This window comes from Siphateles boraxobius, unplaced genomic scaffold, assembly GCF_051911475.1.
Source record: "Siphateles boraxobius isolate OS27281-9 unplaced genomic scaffold, OSU_SipBor_1 66, whole genome shotgun sequence".
Taxonomy (NCBI): domain Eukaryota; kingdom Metazoa; phylum Chordata; class Actinopteri; order Cypriniformes; family Leuciscidae; genus Siphateles; species Siphateles boraxobius.
Genome location: NW_027509193.1, coordinates 2,095,478 through 2,121,442, shown reverse-complemented (window position 1 = coordinate 2,121,442; position 25,965 = coordinate 2,095,478). Strand labels below are relative to the sequence as shown.

At 41.3% G+C, this 25,965-nt stretch overlaps 1 protein-coding gene across 1 annotated transcript; it reads right to left on the bottom strand.

Annotated features, from left to right (window-relative positions):
• Window positions 1–1,317: 1,317 nt before the first annotated feature.
• On the bottom strand, window positions 1,318–25,770 carry LOC143721372 (uncharacterized). Its single transcript, XM_077211682.1, has 6 exons — window positions 25,729–25,770; window positions 25,169–25,588; window positions 23,816–23,925; window positions 14,183–14,281; window positions 13,748–13,918; window positions 1,318–1,778 (listed from the first exon to the last, which is right to left on the bottom strand). The coding sequence occupies exons 2-6, from the start codon at window positions 25,245–25,247 to the stop codon at window positions 1,611–1,613; spliced, it is 627 nt and encodes a 208-aa protein (XP_077067797.1). The 5' UTR covers window positions 25,248–25,588; window positions 25,729–25,770; the 3' UTR covers window positions 1,318–1,610.
• Window positions 25,771–25,965: the final 195 nt, after the last annotated feature.

Here is a 25,965-nt window from a genome sequence, read left to right as displayed (position 1 = left end):
CGATACCGATACTTTCAAGGCCAGTTTCGTCGTAGTATCGATACTTTCGATTCTCGACGTCAGTATCGATATACGGCATCACTAAAGGTCTCTCGCTCTCTCCCACTCCAATGTGCACGCGCTACACGGTTTGGAGCACAGTCTCCTCTGTCTCGCATGCACGTTCTTGCTCGCTCGCTCTAGATTCCGGGAGATTTTAACTAATTTGCGGGCATCAGGGAGCCCCGGGAGACTTTGGATGTCTGTAATATTAAATTACGGAAATAACTTTTTACATGCAGTAAGCAAATTACAATTTTAAAGTAGCAATTAGTAGGTAGTGGATTACTTTTTTTTGAGTAACTTACCCAACACTGCCCATCACACGCTTCAGGTGGTCTGTTTACCAAGCAAGCCTCCCACTGCAACTATACCTGCGGGTGTCACTGTTGGACCGTGTTACTTTAGAAAACCGAGTGACTTTTACTCCTCTGTTGTCACCATTAGCTTTTGGCTTGCTTAGTTGGGGACATTTAATTTTATATTTAACAATATTATAACAACATTATTTTCCTGTTATCTCTGTAAAGCTGCTTTGAAACAATCTGTATTGTAAAAAGCGCTATATAAATAAAGGTGAAAGGTGACCTTTTAATGTCACATTTTTGTAATATTTGCATTGTTTTAGTTCTGTTATATGGATAATTTTCTCATCCAGTGAGATAGTGAGGTTTTTTCACCTTTATTCACAGTGGGAAAATGAGCACATTCGTAAATGGTAGTTGAAGAAGAGAGATTCAACAAACAGAATTTCAGCAAGGCATCATTTGGTCGATCAATATATTTACAAAGGAAAAAAAACACATGCAGTTTGGTTACACTAAATTGAATTCAAGCTAATTTTAATACTCTCTGCCTAAAATAATGATAATCTGGTCTGTCTAAAGAATCTAATTTTGTAAAAAAAAAGAAAGAAAAAAAAAGAATATAGCCTAACCCTGATACAAAAGCACATAATGATTACATATGATGAAACGGTAAATAAAAAAGAATTGCTAAAAGCTTAATATTTCCTGTAATGTCCAAAACATGGCTTCAAATGTCCCTTTTAAGCATATAAATCGGTACAGTACATAAATTGCTACTTTGGTATGAGATGAACCAGCCATCTCTGTGAAAAATCAAACATGAATAGACTTTATTTGCTTTCTTAATAAATGTCTCTGCAGTGTGTGTGTGTGTGTGTGTATATATATATATATATATATATATATAACATAAATGTGTAGGCTTGGAAAAAGTCATGGAATTATCTCATGTCTGTATAATTCTAGAAGTAGTTTGATGCTGGTTTTAACAGACAGAACTTAAATTCTTGCATATTCTTGTTTTCTCCCTTTTTCCAGAAGTGATGCATTATATTTCTCCTTTCATAGTGTGCTAATGCAACAATGTCATAGGTTAGGTCTTATCATATGTTGGTGTCTTTTGCAAGCACAGCGTATCCACACACACACACAGACGTCTGCTCAGTGTCAGGGTGAGCGATCAGCTGTCAGGGCATCGATAGCTCAACAGCTGTTCATTTTCCACCGAGGACGGACTGCATTCTTCCCTTTGCGTGAGTGCGTTTAATTAACAGGGTTATTGGGATCTTGTGAGTCTGTGATGGGAGGTAGAGCTTCATAAGCAGGTAAATCTGTGCCAGGCTCAGAGACCGTAACCGGACAATCCTCGAGTGACAGGATGTCAATGGACTGGACGGACTGACGAATGCTTTCCTCATATGTGGGAGGCAGCTGTGGTAAAAACAGAGATAAAGCATGACTTAAACATATGCTTGACACAAGATAAATGTTGAAAAAAGCGATTCTGCTTATTTCACACATTTTTAGTGCTTAACCAAAAGTACAAAACCTGGAAGGTGCTTCATGGATTACATTTAGGATTAAGAAATTCTTGTTGAAATAATGATTGATAATTAATAATTACTGAGAAAAAAAATTTTTTTTCAAGACTTCAAGCCTGTTCACAATGAACAATAACTTTAAAGTGTCACTTTAAACCCCCCTGTTTTAACCTGGTCATTCACACCTCAGAGTTGGAAAAAGTAAAAAAAAAAATGGCTGTGTAAAGCTGTGGAAAAGTGGGAGTGTAGAGGGTGGGAAAAGGGGAGACAATGACCAATAAAACACAGACCTGCAACACACTCATTATACGGACACATGAATAAAGGAGTTGAGGGTTTAAAATTTAACCCTATATATATATATAAAACAACTGCCAAAACAAGGGAGAAACGCGGAAGAAAATTTAAAAGGTCTAATAATAATATATTCATTTGCGAACACTACAGTCTGAACAAATGGCGCATCAGTTTAACAGAAAGAATAAAGGCATAGTTGCTTTTTTGTCCGTTGTTCTTTTAATTGTCGGTCTACATCATTGTCTTCTGTGTATCAGTATAATCCATCGTGTCATCGTGTTCATGCGCTACGGCTGCATCAGTGTCCTTATCTGCACATTTCATTTGAAGAAAACATGTGCGCATGCATGGTATTATAAAGCCTATTAACTTGAGGGCCAGTTGAGGTAGAATCGTGCCCGCATACAGTCACACACTCCGAAGGCCTGTTCTACCTCACATTCTGTGATGTTGCCTCGACTTTGCTTTTCAACCCAGAAGAACTAAATTGCTCGGAAAAACGCAAAATTAACCAATTTACACTTACTGATAACATTTATGAGTGCTTTTAGTGTTTTCAGTGATGTGCAATGCAACCTGTACATATCTGTTCACCTCTCAACAAATTTGTTTTGGGGTTTCATGACCCTTTAACTATAAAGCTTTAATGATCATTCTAATTCTGCAAGAATAGAGAAGTCCAAACAACAGCTATAACAATAATGGCAGAGTAACAAAATTTTCAGAACCACTTTCAGAATTATTTGAGACAGTTGATGAACGAATAATAGTTTGAATAAAAAACATTGACAGCCAATCAGAATCCATCCAGCTCTAAAGAGTCACACCAATGGATGATGGCATTGGCCTTGTCCCAAATGGCAGACTTCATATACACTTGCAGTCTTGTGGACTTACAATTGCCGCCGTGGGTGTCCCATTTCAGGTTTCAGAAGGGTGCTCGCGAGCGCCCCCTTATGCCAATAACACAAGCCTCCACAGAAGACTTCTACCCGACTTTTAAAGCAGCATTACGTCAAGAAAGTGTGGACTCGGAGAAAGATAACAAGGGCTCAGGCTTCCATTTGGGACAGAGCCATTCTGTTTATTCTACACTTGCACTTCAGTTACACTGTCTGCGTCCGAAAGCTGAAAAACGCTGTCTCCGCAGGCAGCAAGGCACGTCCGAATCCAGTGATCGTGTCACATCTTGTCTACTGAGGCAACTTCATCTGATCGATTTTTGAAGGCAGCATAGATGTATCCTACGATATCCCACAATCCTGTGAATTCCAGTCTATGGCTACGTTCACACTGCAGGCTGAAACGACCCAATTCCGATTTTTTTGCCCCTATATGACCTGTATCTGATCTTTTCATGACAGTCTGAACGACACAGATCCGATCTTTTCAAATGCGACCCAGGCCACCTGGGTATGTGGTCCAAATCCGATATGTGTCTGATCTTTTGAAATGCGACTTCAATCTGAACGGCCAGGTCACATGTATCCGACCCACACGTCATTGAGATGCGACAAACGTCATAATTCTGAATTGAAGTAGGCAGGAATGAGAAGATAAACAACAACTATGGCGGACGATGCTGAGACCAGTCAATGGAAGGGAAGCGAGGTTTCTGATTTAATTAATATTTGGGGGGACAGCTCTATTCAGGCCATGTTTAGCTACTTCCGCAAACAGCAAGTGACGTCGTTGACCGTTGAGTACTCTTCGGCGCATGCAGGTCACTTCTGGGTCATTTCACGTTCACACAGGAGATCACAAAAGGTCGCATTTAATTGGAAATGTGAACGGCCTTGCAAAAAAATCAGATTTTTTCAAAAAATCGGAATTGAGCATTAAGCCCCTGCAGTGTGAACGAGGCCTATGACAGTTGAGTTAAAAAATAAATATGGCGCCTGAAAGTTGGGGCTAGTGGTCAGTTTGTATGTAAAAATGTAAGTTTTCTTACGAGAGGTTCTCTCGTATTGCGTAAGTTTAGCTTACGCTACGGGAAAGATTCATCTTCTCGAGATACTGAAGCCAAAAATTATCCTTAATTTTGTATAACTTGTCAACGCAGTGCAGCAGCTAGCAGACCTAGAGCAGGCCATCTCGCGTGCTCATTGGCTGCCCTGCGGGCAACTGCTGCAGCCTACCAGTGCGCCCGGCGTGACGTCACGCCCAATGAGGGGCGCCCGCGCCTTTATAGCGTCACAGCCCGCCAGATAGGCGTGGCTTAGCATATAAAATAGGGGCTGTAGGCTGAATTCTCAGATTTTTCGACTCTTCAGCGAGCTCTTCGCATCGCTGGATTTGAGAGAAGCCACCGCCGCCGTCGAACAGCGAACAGCCAGCCTAGGACAGCGCTGAGGAAGCCGGCCGTCTTCGCCACCTTCAGCCATCCGTGCGAGCTACGCTATCCGGCGACGTATCCTTTTTTGCTATTATTCTAAAAGAGCAGCGAGCGTCTTTTTAAAGATGCCTCGCACTTCCTGCGGCTCGTGTAAAGCCCCGCTCAGCGCCGGAGACCGCCACCTGATCTGCGCTCTCTGCCTGGGCCTGGAACACGCAGAGCTCGCCCTCGCGTCCGGGGGCTGCGAGCTCTGCGAGGAGCTTCCGCTGTCGACCCTGCGGGCTCGACTCGAAGCATTCAACACCACAGCGGTCACTCCGCCTCCTGTGGGACCGCGCAGAAAGAAGCGCCGTTCCCTGAGACAGCGGAACCTGTGGCCACAGTGACGCGCTCGCCGGAGAACCTCCCTCGAGCCTCGCTCTCGCCTTCCCCACCTCTCCTCACCGACGAGCAGCTGCCGCTTACGAGCCTCACTGCCGTCACTTCGGAGGATGAGTCCGTGGGACATGTCACAAAAGACTGCTGCTCTATCCTGGCATCAGACAGCGAGGAATGGTCGCTTCACTCCGCCTCCTCGTCAATCCAGGAATCCGCCCGTACCCGCGCTGGAGCTGACGCGGAACTTATGCGCCTGCTGACGCAAGCGGTTGACCGTCTCGGGCTCGAGTGGTCGCTGCCGAAGGAACCCGCGCCGAACAAGCTCGACGGCTGCTTCCTTCAAAGTCGCCGCCGCGCAGTTTCAGAAACCAGGCCCGCTCCATTCCTGCCGGAACTTCATGCGGAGCTGACGAAGTCGTGGAATTCACCGTTTTCTGCTAGACTTCAGTCACAGGCCTCCGCGTCGCTCTCCCGAGTGGACGGCGCCGCCGAGAAAGGGTACACAGCGATTCCCCCTGTGGAAGAGGCGGTCGCAGCGCACCTTTGCCCGCCCTCCGCGAGATGGCGGTCACGGTCAGCCCTCCCGTCTAAAGCCTGCAGAGCCACTTCCGCCTTGGTCGGCCGCGCTTATGCCGCCTCCGGCCAGGCCGCGTCTGCTCTACACTCGATGGCTGTGCTTCAGATCCTGCAAGCCGACCTCCTCCGTGAATGGGATGAGAAGGGCCGGGACCCAGCTGCGGTTACGGATTTGAGAAGCGCTACGGATCTCTCTCTCCGCGCCACCAAAGCCGCAGCCCAAGCCATTGGACGAGCCATGGCCGCGTTAACCGTGACGGAGAGGCACCTCTGGTTAACGCTCGCGGATATGAGGGAAACTGAGCGAGCCACCTTTCTAAACGCGCCGCTTTCCCCCACTGGTCTCTTCGGCCCAGCGGTGAACGGGATCGTTGACCGCTTCTCTATGGTGCAAAAGACCACGCAGGCCATGAACCTCTTCCTGCCGCGACGCTCGAGTTCCGCCACAGGCCGCTCTCGCGAGAGACAAAGTCAGCCTCCTGTGCGAACCAGCACCCAGCGTCCAGCACAGCCTCAGCATCAGCCTTCGCAGCGACGTCAGGGCGGCCGCCCTAGATCGCGCCCAGACAGCCGTCGCAGACCGCCACCCCCCAGAGGGCCTCGGCAGAGACTCACGCTGAAGTCTGAGCACGCGAAGCCCTCCTAACAGCGAGAGAGAAAAGACGCGCGTGTCCCGCTGCGGCCGGACCGCCGTCAAAGTTCATTTCCCTGTCAGTCCCCTTCGAACAGGCTACTGCAGTGGTTCAACTAGCAGCCAACGAGCCGGTTTATTCACCCTCTCGCCTGCACACAAACGCCGTTTTCACGGCGACCCAGAGGATTCTCAAAAAGAGTATAATGTCTGGTCCGGCTCACGCCGTCAGTGTTTTAAGTGTAGTGAATGTGCCCACGCCCCAGTGTTCACCCCTACACATAAGCACTCCAAACCCCGTGTCACTCACAGAGCACACTCTCATAAAGCGCAGAAAAGCCGCTCGAGTGTTGAATGTAAGAAATGTGTCCACAGGTCTGTGCCCACTATCTGCCCGCTCTGTTACACGATCAAAGAAGCAGGTTATGAACGTAAGTCTCGTGCCCGCCAGAGAGCGCTCACGCTTGCTAACACAAACCTCCCCCCGGGCCCCGCCTGTGCGTTTAAGTGTTATCACAAAACACAGGGCGTTAATAAAGCGCTCCCCATCTACTATGATCGGGGCGTCAGATACAGTTGTAAGTCTCGTGCCCGCGTGCGCGCGCTCACGCTTACAGAGAGCTCTCCCGCCCAGAGCGCTGCTTGCGCGTCAAAGTGTGGTAAAAGTATGTTCCCCATCCCTTATGATCGGGACATCTCACATAAGTCAGCCGGTCTCGGCGGTCAGCGAGTGGCCATTGCCCAGCGCGCGCTCTCGGCTCCGGTTCAGTTTCACAAGCCCGCAAATGGCGGCGGTCTGAACCCGGAGGCCATTCGCCCCCTGGCGGCTCACATAGCTGCGTGGGAAACTATCCCAGGGATTTCAGAATGGGTGTTGAGCACAATAAAGCAGGGCTATGCACTTCAATTCATTCGCCGTCCCCCGCGCTTTCAAGCCCGGACCGCGACGACAGTGAATGCGGAAGTAGCACACCTACTTCACGCAGAAATAGCAAAGCTGCTGTGCAAAGGGGCTATAGAAAAGGTGCCGCCTTCTCTGAGCGAGTCAGGCTTTTACAGCCGATATTTTCTCGTACCCAAGAAGGAGGGAGCCTTCAGACCTATCCTAGATCTGAGATATTTGAACAAAGTGCTTGCAAAAAGACCGTTCAAAATGCTTACGACCAGGAAAATCCTCGCGCACGTTCGCCCGAGGGACTGGTTTATCTCTCTAGATCTGAAGGATGCCTATTTTCAGATTCAGATAGTACCCCGTCACAGGCAATTTTTGAGATTCGCCTTCGACGGTCAGGCATATCAATACACCGTCCTGCCGTTCGGCCTGTCCCTGGCACCCCGTACATTTACAAAGTGCATGGACGCGGCGCTCGCCCCCCTGAGAAGTCAGGGGCTGCGCATAATGAACTATCTGGACGATTGGCTGATATTGGCACAATCAGAGACAGAACTACTATCTCACAGAACAGTGCTTCTCAGTCATCTGGAAAGCTTGGGTCTCACGGTCAACTGGACCAAGAGCTCATTACTGCCCAGCCAGTCAATTTCCTTTTTAGGAATAGAACTGGACTCGGTGACCATGACGGCTCGTTTATCGGCACAGCGCGCGCGCCGTGTTCGCCACATCGCCGCATCTTTCCAGAAGGGCAGCTTTCTCCCTTTGAAAACATTTCAAAGGATGTTGGGCTGTATGGCATCAGCTGCAGTGGTGCTCCAGCTGGGCCTACTGCGCATGCGCCCACTCCAACGCTGGTTGAACGCTCGCGCGCCTCGCCGAGCCTGGGTGTCTGGCGCCCAGAAAATCAGAGTGACTCAGACCTGCATAACAGCTCTGCAGCCCTGGTTAGTGGCCGACTGGTACCAGCAGGGAGTAATGATGGGAACCATCTCTTATCGGAAGGTCATCTCGACAGACGCGTCCAACTCAGGTTGGGGCGCGCTGTTCGAGGGCAGACCGGCCTTTGGCCAGTGGTCAGACCAGGAGAAGGGTTTTCACATAAACTGTCTGGAAATGATATCGGTCGAGAACGCGCTGAAGTGCTTCCTCCCGTTCATACAGGGCCAGCATGTTCTTGTCCGCTCGGACAACACATCTGTGGTATCCTATGTAAACCGTCAGATGTCAGATCCAGAAATCTCTGCAATCTGGCGGAACGCCTCCTTATTTGGTCACAGACGAACCTGCGCTCGCTGAGGGCGGCGCATGTGCCTGGCCATTTGAACGACGGCCCAGACAGACTGTCCAGGGACAATGTTCCCCCAGGGGAATGGTCCCTGCACCCCCAAACGGTCCAGAAACTGTGGCGCCTATTCGGCAGGGCGGAAGTCGACCTGTTTGCGTCAAAAGACAACGCTCAGTGCCCGACGTTCTTCTCAAAGGACGAGGACGCGCTGGCCCAGGTTTGGCCCAGCCTCCCGCTATATGCTTTCCCTCCGGTCTCTCTGTTGCCACAGGTGATCAAGAGGATCAGGGAAACGCGCCATTCGGTGCTCCTCATAGCCCCGCGTTGGGAGAATCAGACTTGGTTCCCGGAACTGGCACGGCTGTCACATACAGCTCCGTGGCCGATTCCGGTGAGGGCAGATCTCCTCTCTCAAGCTCGCGGCACAATCTGGCATCCCCATCCAGAGCGCTGGTCTCTGCATGCATGGTTGATCAACGGGTACTCGTTGCCCTGCCAGAAGGAGTAATGAACACGATCACACAGTCTAGAGCCCCTTCCACGAGAAGGCTCTACGCGTCTAAATGGTCGGTGTTCTCTGGATGGTGCACCGACAGAGGTCTGGACCCGCGGACATGCGGGGTGGCGCATCTGCTCACCTTCCTACAAGAGCTGTTGGATAAGGGAAGATCCCCATCCACGCTCAAAGTATACGTGGCGGCCGTAGCAGCATTCGCGGAATCGACGCACGGCCAGTCACTGGGAAGACATGAGTTGGTCATCCGCTTCCTTAGAGGAGCTAGAAGGATGAATCCGCCGCGCCCCCCGTCGGTTCCCATGTGGGATCTTTCACTGGTCCTCGAGGCCCTGAAAGCTTTTCCATTTGAACCACTAGACTCCGTGGAGTTGAAATATCTATCACTAAAGACCGTTTTTCTGACTGCACTGTCGTCAGTGAAACGTGTAGGGGATCTGCACGCGCTGTCTGTCAGCGCGTCGTGTCTTGAGTTCGGACCAAATGACTCTAAAGTCATCCTCAGACCGAGACATGGTTATGTCCCTAAAGTGATGGGCACTCCATTCAGAGCGCAAGTTATTTCGCTGTCAGCTCTCCCAGCATCTGACAGCGAAAGTGATGTGAATCTCCTCTGCCCTGTCAGAGCGCTGAGGTTTTACATTACGCGCTCCGCCTCCTTCAGGCGTTCAGAACAGCTTTTCGTTTCGTTTCGTGGGCGCGCCAAGGGGCTTGCCTCCTCGAAACAGAGCCTGTCCAGATGGATAGTGGACGCTATAGCGGCAGCTTACGCGTCAAAAGGTCTGCAATGCCCTCCGGGCATCAGGGCTTATTCCACGAGAGGCGTGGCCTCGTCGTGGGCATGGTCCAGTGGAATTTCTATCCATGACATATGTGTAGCGGCGGGCTGGGGCTCCCCGTCTACCTTTGTCAGGTTTTATAACCTACAAGTTCCTGCCTTGCAGGCTAAACTATTGTCAGTTTGAAAAAGAGGTGTATTTTGCCCAGATCTCCTGCTCAGATCACGTTCATGACTCAGCTCTCCTGGTTGAGCTGCACTAGTAGGGTATGTGCCATATGACTATACAGACCGGCGCGCTGCTCTGTATTCCCTATGTGTGCTTATGTACAAGTGATGGCCCGCGTGGCTGGCCACCTTATTTTTTCCACTTATGGGGTTCCCCTCAAGCTCGGGGTTCTCATGTGGATGCTTGGCGCGCACGGCGTTGACAAAGTGTTCCCGTAGTGTAAGCTAAACTTACTCAATACGAGAGAACCTCTCGTAAGAGAACGATACTCGGTTACTAACGTAACCTCGGTTCTCTCTAGAGAGGGAACGAGTATTGCGTAACCGGCTGTGCTCGAGCCACGAGCGACTTCGCTTCAGTCGTCGAAAAACCCGAGAATTCAGCCTACAGCCCCTATTTTATATGCTAAGCCACGCCTATCTGGCGGGGTGTGACGCTATAAAGGCGCGGGCGCCCCTCATTGGGCGTGACGTCACGCCGGGCGCACTGGTAGGCTGCAGCAGTTGCCCGCAGGGCAGCCAATGAGCACGCGAGATGGCCTGCTCTAGGTCTGCTAGCTGCTGCACTGCGTTGACAAGTTATACAAAATTAAGGATAATTTTTGGCTTCAGTATCTCGAGAAGATGAATCTTTCCCGTAGCGTAAGCTAAACTTACGCAATACTCGTTCCCTCTCTAGAGAGAATCGAGGTTACGTTAGTAACCGAGTATCGTTTTTGAACAACTTTTTCCACTTTTGAAGTCATTAGTGAGAAATTACTATTATCCTAATTAAATATTCACTTAGTTTTCACCAAAGCTCGCTATATTTCTCTCTATTTTTATTCAGTATCATGAGGTTTTGTGAGGCACCTTCATGTGCAAACAAAGTCATTGCCTGATAAAGCAGCGAGGGAAGAAGTCAGTTGCCTAAGCTTTCGGACGCGGCCACAATTGCAGGGTGTGGTTTCAAATGGGAAGAATTCTGACCGAGCAGTCAATGTTTTTATCGTTCATCTGCTGGTTAAATAAATGCTGTCAAAGTGATGTCGTTCCTATGTGTCAAGATCTTTATAGTGAAGGTGTAGATTCTCTTAAAGTTTTGAGTCACATCTACAGTCCATAAGAAACTCTAGCAATGACCTAGAAACCACTATGAATACCCTAGCAACACTGTAGCAACCTTAAACCAGTAGAGTGCGCTAGTGCCCGCCCACTTTTTGAGCGGCATTGATTCCGGAAGTATTTTTTCCATCCTTCTCTCCCATAGGGATTTCAAAAAAGTCTTTAAGGCATTATAAAATTATATTTGGAGGAACAAAAAGAAAAAGGTACAAGACTGAAAGAACTACAATCCCATGAAGCATTGCGAACAACATAATCTAATTAAAAACTTTATTTAAGTTTATTGCAAAATATGGCATGTTCTGCTTGTACAGCATCATGGGTAATGTAGTTTTCACTGCAAATTCCTCTGTTCAACATGATTATTTTAAAACCAAGTTGAAATACTGCGGGCTGACGGCTTCAACAGAAGCAAATACCATTAGTGAACAACCTTGTAGCTCACAGTCTGTCTGCCTTTAAAGGTTTATCAGTTATCATTAAAAATCAATTTCCCTATTGAGAAAATGAATAGAGTTTTTACTTCCATAACCTGACTGTTGCACTCTATAACCTGAAAACTGCCCGCAACACACTGAAAATATCAGTGATACTTTACTTAAAGCCTCTATGCATAATGCATTATGAAAAAAATCATACCTTGTAATGCATTAAATCATTTCATAAATAATTGTAACCAAAGTTAAAATGCATTATAATATTTGCATATTCTTTGTTACATCTGAAATTGGCTGTGTGTTTTTTCCTGCATTATACTTTATAAAGGTGTAACAATGTATTACAATATAACTGCGATGACGATTATTCATGAAATCATAGAATGCATGATACGGTTCATTACAAGGCATAATTAATGCATTAAAAATACTTTTACAATGCTTTATACATAAAGGCAGTAAGTAAAGTGTTACCAAAATATATTTTCTTATTATGTAATATTTCTGCAGCTTAGCAAGAAATATTAAGGGTCAGTACTTTCCCACAATATAAACACCTTTGCACTATGCTAATTCATAATACAGTGCACAACATTTATTTAAACAAATTCAGCTAGTGATATTACTGCCATTTTATCTGTCTCTCCTTCGCTATCTCTTTATAATGTTTAATCTTTGAGCTCCGAGCCTTCCCTTTAGCCTCCTAAAAATAAACCGAGCTATTATAGGACAGACAAAACTGTGGCTTTTAGATGGAGAACAAGCTCACTTAGCTTAGGAATATGGTTAATTGGTGAGAGATCGATCCACCCATTGAAACTTGGGAGAGTGAAGGAGAGGACAGACGGACAAAGAGCCGTACTCTCTGCCAATGTTTACCTTTCAAGACAGTTATTATGTTTGATGTGCATCAATTTCCCTTAGTGTGTGTACCCATGCGTTTCCTGGCACAAAGTCAACATCAAAAGGCCATGAAATGCGGGCAGCATGCATGCGTCACGGCATCAGCCTGTCTGTGCGGCAGTGAATGGCCATTTACATGATATATGATCATGTTACGGAGCAGAACATTGAGGGTTATTCATATTGAAAACCTATTGTTTTCTTAATTCAGTTAGACTACACCTGCCGCAGATAACCAGCTTATACTGCAGCCACACACTGCCAATAGACAAAACTGTCATAACTGGCCTTCAATAAAGCAACTTCACTACTGTTTAGCTGCCAAACTAACGTGAATCTTTTTTTTTCCCATTATGAAAAGTTTATGTCCGAATGTATATTTGTATACATTTGTAAAAGTGTATTTTTTAGATGCTGTGACAACTAATTAACTTTGATTCTACTAGTTAATTTCAAAGGTCCTGCGGTGTAACAGTTTAAAAAAGTGCTAATTTTCCAGGCAGTCTATTTAACAAATTAATTTTCACAAGGGATCCACAAGGCTCAATAATGCAATTGTGCAGAATTGTTTACAGTTAAAAGTAATTTGTAAATTCATGACCAGTCATACTTGTGTAAAACTCAGTTTTAGTTTCTGTATGGAGTTTTAGTTTGTAACTCTTTATTTTCTTTTTGTTTCTATGGATTCTAGAAGGTTCTCATTTGTCGTCATGGCAACTCATTGTTTGATTGATTTGAACCAGCGGCTCCTTGTTTAGCTCTTTAGTTACTCTGTGTATATATAGCCCTCAGTTGGAGTCATTCTTGGTCCGTTCTCGTTTATTTTCAGTTGGTTGTGTTTCTCCTGCGAGTTTATTGTTAAATAAAGTAACTGCTGTGTATAGCCTAGGTCCTGCCTCGGCAACTCATTGCTGCAACAGAGTGTGACAATTAAAAAAATATACAGGCTTATTCTAATTAATATATTTTCATTAAAATATTATGATTGTGGGAAAAATCTATTCGATTCTATCCAGCCAAATTATATAAAAAAAAATACTTTTGCTTTTATTACATTTAAATAAAAATGCTTTTCTTTAGGATAGTGATAGCATTTCATGTCAACTGGTCATTTGTAGATGAATATGATCAAAGTTACTTTTAAAAGTAATGCATTGTAATATTGCTTTACTCCCTAAAAAAAGTAACTCGCTGCATTACTCGTTTAATGAATAAGCTTTATGGTAAAGGAAATGTGAATTTAGGCCTGTGCAGTAGATACAATACATAAAAAAATACAACAAAAAAAAAGAAAAATAAGTGGAAAGCAAAATAACTTGCCTTACTTATTTGTAAAAAGTATCTTAGGTAATTTGTTGTAAACTTAAAAGTAATGCGTTAAAAGTAATTCGTTACTTTACTGGTTACTTGAAAAAAAAGTAATCTGATTACGTAGCTCAGGTTACTTGTAGTGCCTCACCCCAACACTGAATATGATTTCTACGGCTAAATGAGTCACCTCGGTCACAATAGGTCCGCTGAGGCCGAAGCGGTCGGCTATCATCATGTGGATCTGTCGCTGTCTGTCTTTCTTGCGCACACTCTCGTACGAGGGCAGACGAGGATGAGGAGGCTCCAGTGAGGACAGGTAGTAGCTGCTGGGCACACCGATGAGGAACAAAGAGCCCGACTGACAGCCACAAGCAGAAAAAAAAACTGATGAAATGAGGAACTGAAAGTAATGACGACAAGCTTTCACCCTTTACCAATGTTGTTCCAAACCTGCATTCCCGTTAAGACAATGACAACATACAACAAAAGTGAATATCTTTCTATTCAGGAAAAGTATTTTGGTGCCTATTGGTCATACAGGTTTATAACGACATGAAGGTGAGTAAATGATGGCAGGGGGAAATACAGTGTGAAAGGATGCAGGTTCTTTCATAGCGCTTACCTGTGCATTGACGTTATCATGACCTGTGTCGTGTGTTTGCTCAAAATCAGATGAAGCAACTAGAGTCTGTCTGCTGTTGTAGTACTGAGGAGGGGCTTCCTGTTCAACCAAGAAATGACAAACCTCTGTTAATACACTGTAAAAAAATAAAAAATAAAAATAAAATCCTGCCAGCTGTGGTTGTCAGAATAATCCTGTACAAAAATACAGTAAAAACATATTTACAGAATAACCTGTACATTTTACAGAATAAACCTGTAATTTACAAACAAGAACATTGCAATTTAAACCGGTAAATCCATGACGCACACTAGTAAAATCTCTTTTGTACCTTTAACATGTACTGATAACCACCATAATAACAGCTGGTAAAAGAGGAATCCACATGAAGAATCATGAAGAAGTTCATCACACAAACACAAAACACCATGCTAACACACAGACACTATAACAATGCAACAAACATTCATTAAACAACGGAAGATGTCAAATAAAACCTAATTGTGCAGAACTGGTAACAAAAATGAAACATAATTATTTAAACAAAATACTTTTAAATGTGAAGTGTCACACAGGGAATTATGGGAATGCCAGTTTATAGTTTTTCCGCTGTAAATGTATAATTTGATTAGCTTTTTTATTTCTAAAAAACAGCATTTAACAGTATTTTACTGTAAAATGACATGAGATCTTTTAAAGTTTTTTTTCCCCCTCTATATAGTATGAGAACTAACTGTTAACCTATAAACAGGTTTATTCTGTAGCGTTTTACCATATTCTACAGTTAAAATTACAAAAACAATTTTTTAACAGTGTATGACATTTACCGTTCAAGAGTTTGGGTGAGATTTATTTTATGCTGTTCTTGTGTCTCTTCTGCTCACCAAAGCTGCATTTAGTATGTGATCAAAAATACAGTGAAAACGGTAATATTGAGAAATATTATTACAATTTAAAATATCTTTTTTTTTTTATGTGAATATATTGTAAAATGTAATTTATTTCTGTGATCAAAGCTGAATTTTAAGCAGCATCACTCCACTCTTCAGTGTCACTTGATCCTTCAGAAATCATTCTAATATGATGATTTGCTATTCAAGAAAACATTTATGATTATGATCAATGTTGAAAACTGACTGCCTCGTAGTTTTAGCTTTATTGTCATTTCCGGAGCTCAACCACCAGCATAATAGTTACAATGTTTTCATATTGATTGCGAGTCAAACCCTCACCAATCTTGATTTAAAGTCTCACACCCCCGTCTTTGTCTTTCCGCAGTGTCTCTCCTCCTCTTCGTACTTCTGCAATGTTAGAGCCAGACCTCTGGATGGTCATAAATTACGCCGCTAAGGAGAAGACCACCAAGCAACTTCCTCAACGGCTCCCTCCCCTCCCATCCAGCGCTAGATTAGGCAGGCGGGCCCCGCGTGAGGCCGAGGAATTCCTCCAGCCCAGCCGGACACTCAGTGAATACCCCACACCTAAATAGATCCCTTTGTGTCCCGGGACAATACAGTGTCTTACTGCGTCATCAGGGTGCTGAGTAACAATCCCCACACTGGCGTTTTAACGGTCTGCCTCTGTTTTGCACCCTTGTTTCTGTGGCAGGTACTACTAAACGAGCGCACTCCCTTTTACAGGCCCATATGTCACCCGGACAAGTCAGTTAACAGTGTTACAAGTCATTAGTGCACTAGTTGGCCAAAATGTGCAGAGAAGGGTTAAAAATTAACCAGGGCTTGAGGTAAATGCAAAATGCAAACAAAATGCCCCTTCATTTATGTATTATTATCTGTTATTTACATAATTTCACATCAAAAATTTAAAGAAAAAAATAAGAAATGAAATTTTGGACAAAGAAAATGAAACCTGTTTTAAAAACATTAAGACATTATTTTCTTTACAATTACTTTGGGTGACAAATTTCCACCGTTACTGTGTTGGGATATTTTAATTAGAGTGAGTTATTCACATTATTATTTTTTCCTAAAATACTGTAATACATTTTACAATACATTTTTAAAGGCAGTTTTTATTATTATCAGAATTATCAGAATTAACAAATTCTACCATAAATACTTTACTAATGAAATATTGTCACCACGGCAAAAAATGTCCGTGTGTTTTTTATTTTTTTAAATAGGCTTCATTTACTTACTTTTTTTTTTACAAAATTTGGGTACAAAACATGATACAGATGAGATTCACCCTTATGTAAAAAAAAAAACTTTTTATTTTGCAATAATAAATGGCTGAATGTACCAAAAAGTGCACGTTTTTAAAAGTGTTGCTTTAAAGTACATTTTAAATCATGTTTTAATAATTATGTTGATGTGTTGACTACCAAAGCAGGTAACATACTAAAGTACTTAATTATAATTTTAACTGTAGTGTGTTATTCAATATTATATTTAAAGTATATTTTAATAATATGTCAAAGACAACAGAAGCAATTATGAAATTACATATGAAGATGTACTTAATTCAAAAGCATTTAAAAATTCAGCTAATAGCATTTAATGTAAATTTAAACTATAATACATTTTCATTTGAATTAACATGCATTTAATATCCGTTCACACTGATGTATATTCTTAAAAATATACAAAAAATATACAAAAGTATATTCTTTTATATAGTCAACATGCTTTGTGTTTATAAATTGTTATAAAAAGTGCCCTCTTAAAGGTAAAAAAATGCCCGTCAAGCAATTCCAGTAGGCAAACATCGTCCCTTAATAGAAACCGGGCCCTAATCTGAGACACAGCTGATGTCTTGGACTCAAGGCAAGAGCTCCTGACAGCTTTGACATCACTCACAGTGACGTATTTTGACCTTTCCCATCACCCCTCTTATTCGGGACACCGGGAGACACGTTTAGTAAATGTGAGGTCAGGGGTCACCTTCCCTCGCTGGTTTTCCCTCTCAACAGTCTCGGAGTCTCCCAATAAAAGAGACGTTCTTTTGTTTGCTCCTCTGATTCAGGCAGTGTGAAAAAGCAAAAAGCGTGTAAAATCAATTCTGAAATCGGGGGAGGACCTCTTCAGCGGTGTGCCTTTTTCAGTGCCTGACCTAAAGTAAAACCTTTGTCTCCTGTGATCCACCCCACCAAAACACTGAACATAACGATCAGATGGTGAAGACCCCATCAGTAAGAGGACATATGTCTCAAAATGAGTCGCGTTTCTATAGGAGAGATGATTAAAGAGTTTCACTTGCATTGGCCTGCTGACAATTCCAGCGTAGATCAGCATGAACTCCATGTTGGTCCAGGCTGGTTTATAATGGTCTAGCTGGTGGACCAACACCGTCGTGCTGTTCTCAAGGGAAACTGAGCTGGTGTAGCTGGTCCACAGAATGTAAACTTTCCTTTGTCATAAGGTTTAAGAATCGCCATGCAACATAAGAGATTTACCATGTTAAAAACTGATTTTTTCTTCAATGCAAGTATGAGATTATTTCATCCATTTAATTATCCACAAGGTGAAAATCATAATTGACTTGTCCAATCATTTCGTCCGCTTAAACTTCACCCTTTTCTTACAATCGCCTGCAAACTCGCATTCAGTCGATCTGCCGCCATCCAATCAAAAACCGATGGATTGTATCAAGTCCCGCCCCTTTTTTTTCTTCAATAATCCATTTCACTCTGAAGTACGTCACAATATGGAAGAAAAGAGCTGATGCTACTTCTGTTTCATTGCGACTAGTATTAACAAACCATGGAGCATCTAGACAACAACTGACACCTTATATTATGCCACTAGTTGTCTTTAAAGAGGCCATACAGTATTATTGTCACAGTTGTGTTTGGGTTGGTTTGTTTTCATTTGAACTTGTCTGTTTGTATTCACGTGTGACGTGTCATCTTGACAGTCATCATCAGTTCAGCTGTATCACCTGTGTTTTGATAATCAGTGTCATGTGATTGCATTTAAGTTCCGTCTTTTCAGTCAGTCTTTGTCCGATCTCCGTTGTATTTAGTGTGTGTTGCTGTCTGTTCTGATGTCCTGTACATTTACCATTAAACGTTTGTGTTGGAAACCTCCGTCTGCCTTCCTGCAACCACCCGTGACAATTATACGCGTTTTCTAAGTCTTGATTTTGCTTTTGGGCTCAACTCGAATACATTTTAATGCTTGAATGTTCAAAAAACAAATTATTTTTCATCATATTTGACTTTGTTGCATCTCCTCTCTTTCCTGGTCTGCCAACTATGTATGCTCGCAAGTTCTGTAGTTATCAGGATAGTTCAATAAGTCTGTGTTTCCCGAAACCACAGTTTCAACGAACATTCGCAAACAGCATCGCAAAGTTGTGTGGTTGTAATGAGAGCTCTCAACCCGCCTGCGGTTAGAAGCATAGTTTCTTGTTTGCATGACGTGTGGACTCAATAAATCCTTATCTTGAGCAATAAATAAGCAAGCTGACATTCAGTACAATCTGTATATTTTATTTTCAAATATATACAAATGTCATTTACGTCTTTTAGTTTGTCAAGAGATTTAAAGCGCCGTTTTTGAAGAGTGCACATGTGCAAACGTGCTCTAGTACGTAAGAGTGAGCTTAGATTGAATCTGGAAATAAAGCAAAATAACTGAGAACAATTAGAAATAGTCCTCAGATGCCATGTCCGTAATTTTTTAGCAAACATTCTGCCATTAATTCAATCTCAAACTCTGAACATCTCAAAATGTGCTCTGATTGGTCAGCTGGATCAGTGCGTTGTGATTGGTCAAGCGCTTTGAGCGTGTTTGGGAAATGTCCCACCCCTTACCATGACCACGAGTTTCAATGCTCTACTAACTCACTCAACCAGGCCCCGCCCCCTTTATCCTGCATATTAATTATTTAAATAAGTAATTTTGTGACGTGTTTGTTCCCGGAAGAAAACTCAAGACTACAATGGAGGGAGTTCAGAAACACTTGCACATATAAAGAATAACTCGTATGGAGGGAACTTTGTAGACCTTTTTCATGCTAAAAAGCAACTTTACACACTAAAGACAGTGCATGTAAAAAAGCAGAATAGATCCTCTTTAAGCAAAACACCAGTTTCTTGTTCACAGCCTTTGCTCTGGAAAATCATTTCAGAAGTGACTGCTGTATATTGTGCATACATGCAATGATACTTAAGGTCAGGGGTGCACAGTCTTGCTTCTGGAGATATACCTTCCCATAAAGCATTGGATGAGGTCATATAAAAGCATTAAACCGGTCTCCTTTATCAATTTAGGGTCATAAACGATCGACAGATAGATTTATGGATGATTTCACCCCCATATAAACACCTTTACCAGCGTTCTTTCGTCTTATTGAAGTGCACATGTGTGATATGTGACATGAAAGCGTCCTTAAGTGCATCCTACCGGAGCAAATGTTTCCTGTTCCATCGCAAAAAGTTTTTTTTGGTTAAATGGCTGAAATAATGTCTGTGGTGAACACCAGCTCAAGGGATTTTCATGTTTTATTCTATATAAAATAGATCAGTAATGCCCTCTTGTGATTTTTTAAGCAATTACTTGCTTTGTAAAAGGCGGTTGATAACAAGTGTCTAAATGGGACAACAGAGGTTGTCTGGGACATTAAACGTAATCATCCAAACAGGTAAACTCATCTACTCACTAGTTGCTTTCACAGCCCTATTGTGAGCCCCATCGTGCGCTTGCAAACTATTATAACTCCAACTTACATGCTTAATGAGAAAGCTTTTGACTTCTGCCGATTATATTTAGGTTCCAAATTTATTCATAAAAGTTGTGAAGATTACCATGATGGACAAAACGTGCAAGAGTCATAAACCTTTGGTCAGGTCAAAGAGCTTATTCACTGCAATAATCCAAACGGCAGTGGAAAAATCAGGATGATGCTTAATTTACAGTTTGGCCAAATAAAATAAAAAAATCATCACTGCAGCGCTCTATGGGCCTACATGAAAACTGACAAATAACATGCAAGTCTTGTAAACGTGGTCTTCATGCTCTGCCAGATTAATGGTTTGCATGAAAGCTGGTCATTTCAATTACCTGACTTTTGTTATCAGCGTATTGGTGTGCGTGTAAACATGCTCATTATTTCTGACAGGTGTGTTTGATCAGGGTTGGATCTTAAAGTCCCCCTGTGGTGAAAATCAAGTTTTTAATGTTGTTTATATGTCTATGTGGTTTTTTAATGTGTTTTAAGACAAACCATCTACAAATTCATATGTCGACACCATTGCTGAGTATTTTTTCATTAAAACTGCAGTGAACCATAGATGAAATACGGTTTGAAATCTCTGGTGTTTCTGACGACACAAACTACCTTGCAACCAATCAGATCAACGTGTGATCGTCAACGAGTGGATCTCTGAGCTAGTGCGAGTGAGTGGAGGTGGGGCTCATTTGCATATTCATAGAATCGCATATAGCCTACTAAATGAGGCAAGGGTGTAGTAGAGTAACATTCAAGCTATTTTAAAGTATTTTTTTTCAAGGAATTTTAAAAAAAATATTATTTGGTGGGACATATTATTACTACAGGGGGACTTTAAATCTTGAGGAAGCCGGGTCTCCAGGAATGGGACTGGGAACTGGGGACTTAGTGGGTTTAAATATGGTGGTCACTCCCGATACTTGTGTACATGGTCAATTGTGTGTGTAGTTACATGTACCTCATGCATCCTTATCTTCACCACAGATTAAACTTAGCAGACATGTATTTGCATTTCCTCTGTGTGGAGGCAGTTTCTCTGTGTTACTAAGATAAGGTTAAAGTTCCCTCAGAGGGGGGACGATTAGGGCTGAAAGTGAACAGGAAAAGGAAATGCTGAGGATGAGGCATGACTTCAGGCTGAAGTGTGAGTAAAACACATCAGATAAATGCTGCACTCTCTCGGTCTAATCTAACATCTGCTCTCACGACACACATCCTGAGGACTGGACACATTAAAGGAGAAAAGCTGTGACATGAGGTGAGGTTTCACAGCCCACAATGGAAGGTTCCTGCACTTAACTCTCTGATGCTGTTCTTTTTACAATTTTTTTTGTTTGTTTTTTTACTTCATGGGAATGGTACGAAACTTGGTAAAGGTTTTGGCACTTGCTATGTGAACACAAAAACAAATAATGATCATGATTCGAAAAGGTTAAATGGGCCTAAAAAAAAGTCACACTTGTGCTCCTCGCGGTCAAAAATTACGGCATTGGAAATTAATGGGAGACAAATTCCATCTAGTGGAAACGTTTGGTACTGCAGCCAAAACAAAATCTGACTGAAAGCTCATTTTTCTAGATATCAACCTCAAATTTGGAACACAACTTGTTTATATTTATAGATTTATTTGTCTTGCAGTTTTAGAGTAGAACGTGTTTTTGAAAATATAGATTTCATATAAAAATTGAAAATAGTATTTCTGTGCATTTTTCATAACAATAAAAGTAAAATTCTCAAACTTTTTTTAAGTTTTTTTTTTTTCACTTCAGCAATAATCTGCCAGGTGTCGTCTTTGAATAGAGATCAAACTTAAGTCTGTGCTCTACAGGATTCAAGATTTATGACAGTTTAAGTTGGAAATTTAATTTACAGGTCTATGCTCAAAAAGGATTATAAATACAAAATATTGAATAAAAAAATATTATTTAACTAAAATATAGTACATGCGTTCCATTGAAAAAAAGAAGTAATTTTCGACCGACATGCAAGGGTTAAAACGGCAATCAATTTTTAACACGTGTGTTTTTACATTTTTTTTGCATAATTCAACTTTATTTTCAGTGACCTCAGTTTTGAACCGAACACCGTTTAACACACTTTAACATGTTTTAATCTATTCAGACCCGAGTAATCTCACATGTCTCAAACTGTGCTCAAATATGCCAAGACAACATGTCACTTTATTTTGCAGTCTTTTTCTGCATGTACATACTTAGGTAAGCACACTGTAAGTACACGCAAGTGCACGCACTGTAAAATGAAGTGCAACCGAGATTCAATACGAATTAATCAAATTCTCCCAAGATCAAATTATTGGAGCTCTTATTGCTGATTAGGTTACTGTACTAATTATTATCTCAATATAAAGTATTGCATTACTAGTTACTTTCTAAATTCCATTTCAATCTCGACCAGGTACAACAAAAAAAGGATAGACATGAAACGGCTCTTTTAATTCCTTCAAATAAGTAATATAAAATTGCATAAATTATTCTTGAACTGACCAAAGAGTGTAAAGGGAGAAGGTTACATTAAAAACATACATTTTAACATTAGACGTTACTATTGTTTTATATACAGTTATTCTATATACATTTTTTAATGCAATTAAATCAGAAATAACTGTAATTAAATTACAAAAACTTTACTTTTTCAAATAAGAAAAAGTAATTACATAAAAGTTATTAATTACTTAGTAATGAGCTACATCCAAAACTGAAAATTTAAATATTTTAAATGTACAAAATTGCAACTGTCATTACAAACGTGTAATAACAAATATATTTAAATGCATGACATATATTTTTCATCTTTCATCTATCAAAGAATATTTCAGATTACCATAAACGCTTGTCATTCTGCAGCTCACTTTAAATATAATTTAAAGACAATATATTTATATATATATATATATATATATATATATAATTATGAAATTACATATAAAGATGTAGTACTTGAGTGGGTCAGAATGAAACTAATTGCAATTGAATGTAAATTTAAACTATTATACATTTTCATTGAATTGCAATTCACATTTAATTATTTTCAGAAAACATTACGTTTAAGTATATAGCCTAATTTCCGTAATAATTGCTCTTTTGAAAAGCGTACGAGGGCAGAAAGCTTTACTCCTCCACTCAGTTTAAGATCTGATTACTGTGTAACTTTTCCAGGGCACTTGTGACCATGATAGTCAGGGGAACGGTCACGCTGTATTGTGCTCCTCTCAAACAGAACGGCTTGTTAATCTGACTCACCTAAACCTGGACAGTTTGTGCTCTTCACCGTCAAATCTTTGAGTTTTTGAAGCTTTCTTGCTTACGTTGCTTGAGTTTGTTTTGCTTAACATCGCAGCTGCAACATCCAAACTGAGTCACAGTGTTTGCCAAAGCACATGGCAAAGCTCTTGAAAGATAAGCACAGTCAAGAGAAAGATAATATGTAATCTCTGATTGTGTGTCAGTGTACTGAACAGTGGGAGATGTTCTTCATTCGCAAAAAAAAAAAATCTCAAACTAGGTCAGCTGTAACAAACTACATTTGATACTTTCAGTCGCCTAAAACTGTCCGGCGTTAAACGGCATAAAATCTGATTTCATGTCCTATTGGAAAAGAAAATCACAAACGGCATCTTATTAATATCTCAATTGTCCCTCATAGGAGATAGAGATTTGGACGACTTGTGCTGAAGTCTCCTACCTCTTGTAGTTTCGTTTTTTCCTCAGTAATCGCACATGTCTCTAAAGTTTTAAGAAGAAATCCCAACAACGTCTCAAACTGTGTTCAGAGGAAGCCAGAGATATAATTTCCCATTAAATTGTACCAAAACCAAACTGTATGAGCTGCATTCATTTGCAAGGCTAGGGTTTGTAGGAGAAACACTTGACCTATAGGCACTTAATGAAAGTAAGCTTTGATGAATGAGATTTTCCTCACCATGTCAGTACGAGATTCCTGATAAACCCTCATTTTGCAGCAGAGAGGAACCTTCCGGTAAAGGATCAACAGCAGCACCACGATCATGAAGAAAAACACCAGACAACAGACTAGAGAAAGACAACAGACAATCACCTAAGCTTTCAGAAACACTTTGGCTGCTTTTTCTCTTTTGAACTCATCCATTAAAATGTACATTTTTAGATTCGAAAAGATTAAAGATAGGCACAATTTATGTAATTTGAAACATTTAAGCATAAAGCATGAGTCTTTACAATCTTGGCAAATATAATTTCTGCATAATAAAGTGTTGTAAGCACTCATGTATATAAATAACACACACACACACACACACACACACACACGTGTGTGTGTGTATATATATATATATATATAAACATATAGTTTTGTTAGATTCAATTAATCGCAATTAATTTGACAGCACTAATATATATATATATATATATATATACAGTACATATACACAAATATTACATATCTAATTACTTCTATTGTCTTTGAAATATGGTTAAAATGAGCTGCATAATGACAAGTGTTTATGGTAAACCGAAATATTCTTTAATGTAATTTCTGCTGAAAGATGTATGTCATGTATTTAAATATATTTTTAATTACACGTTTGTGATGACAGTTGTAATTTAGTATTTCAAATATATTAACTTACAGTGTTGGCTGAAACTCATTACTACGTAATTATTTACTGTAATTTAATTACTTTTCCATATTTGAAAAAGTACAGTACGGGATTACTCTGGAATTTTTTATCATTTAATTACAGTTACTTCTGATTTAATTGCATTAAATTCTGTATATAGAACAATTGTATATAAAAACAATAGTATCAGAATGCAACGTCTAATGTTAAAATGTATGTTTTTAATGTAACCTTCTCCCTTTACACACTTTGGTCAGTTCAAGAATAATTAATGCAATTTTATATTATTTATCTGAAGAATTAAAAGAGCCGTTTCATGTCTATCCTTGTTTTGTTCAACTGGTCGAGATTGAAATGGGTTTCTTAAGTAATTAGAAATCCAATACTTTTATAGAAAGAGTAATTAATACAGTAATCTAATTACACTGTTGAAGATGTAATTAGTATCTAGTAATTCATTACTTTTACAGTAGCTTACCCAACACTGAACACTGTCTTAAGAACAACCTTTAAGATATTTTACTGTAACGTAATTTATGGTCTCAACCATATACAAGTAGAAAAGTAAAATAATTTTGTCCAAGAAATTTAACGACATCATCAGCCCAATTAAGACATTTAACATTGAGAAATACAGTATTTATATGGATATTAACACATCTGATGGTGATACTCACATGCGCCCACGACGATTGTCCGTTGGTCCGCCGAGAGGCTCGAGGTGGAGGCGACAGTTGGGGACACAGTGCTGGACATCTCTGACAACAAATACAACTCTTCTAACAAGCTGTCTCATAGTAAGCCATCACTAGTGTCCTCTTTCCTTCTTCCCAGCTTCATCTTCAGACACGAGAGGACTTCAGCTGAGTGAACTGAACGTCAGTCACGACTCACATCCTAGTCCTCGCAAAGCAGCAGCAGCGGATACATTGTTGCCATCGGTGAATGGACGGAGAATCCTACTATGGCGAAGGCGTGGCTCATGAATACTAATGAAGCTCGTGACTGGACGCTTCCGGGATGTCGCTAGGCAACGGGTGCAAAGACTAATTAATATTAATGAGCTGATCCTTCACCGTAGTAGGATTAGTTCATTTCTGGTAAGGAGGATGTGAAATAGACAAAAAATAAAGTTGTAAATTGTGTTGTATGTCCTAGCTTAGGAACTCTGACATTAACGTAATCTTAAAAAATAAAATAATAATAAAAATAATAATAATTAATGATATGCCAATACGTAGTCTCTTCCGTATCGCTCAAATAGACAAGCTGAAACATTCCTTGAACGTTTACAGGTTGTCTTGGAGATAAGGACTTTGCGCTTTTATAGAGCGCTGAGCGCCACCTAACGTTAGCAAAGAACTTCAGCGTGTTTTTAAACTGCTACTGCCACAGAGGGCTGGCAGTATTACGTTCATTTATTCATCTTTCTCATACGAATTTAATTAATTTTAATTCTACGGAAATTACCATT

Bases quoted from the DNA above. Each gene is read 5' to 3' on its own strand.
- LOC143721372 (XM_077211682.1), bottom strand. From the start codon at position 25,247: ATGTCCAGCACTGTGTCCCCAACTGTCGCCTCCACCTCGAGCCTCTCG. The intron at 14,282-23,815 runs GTGAGGAAAATC...TTGGTTGAACAG, and splicing joins AGGAATCTCGTACTGACATG to GAAGCCCCTCCTCAGTACTA. The intron at 13,919-14,182 runs GTAAGCGCTATG...TGTGGCTGTCAG, and splicing joins ATGATAACGTCAATGCACAG to TCGGGCTCTTTGTTCCTCAT.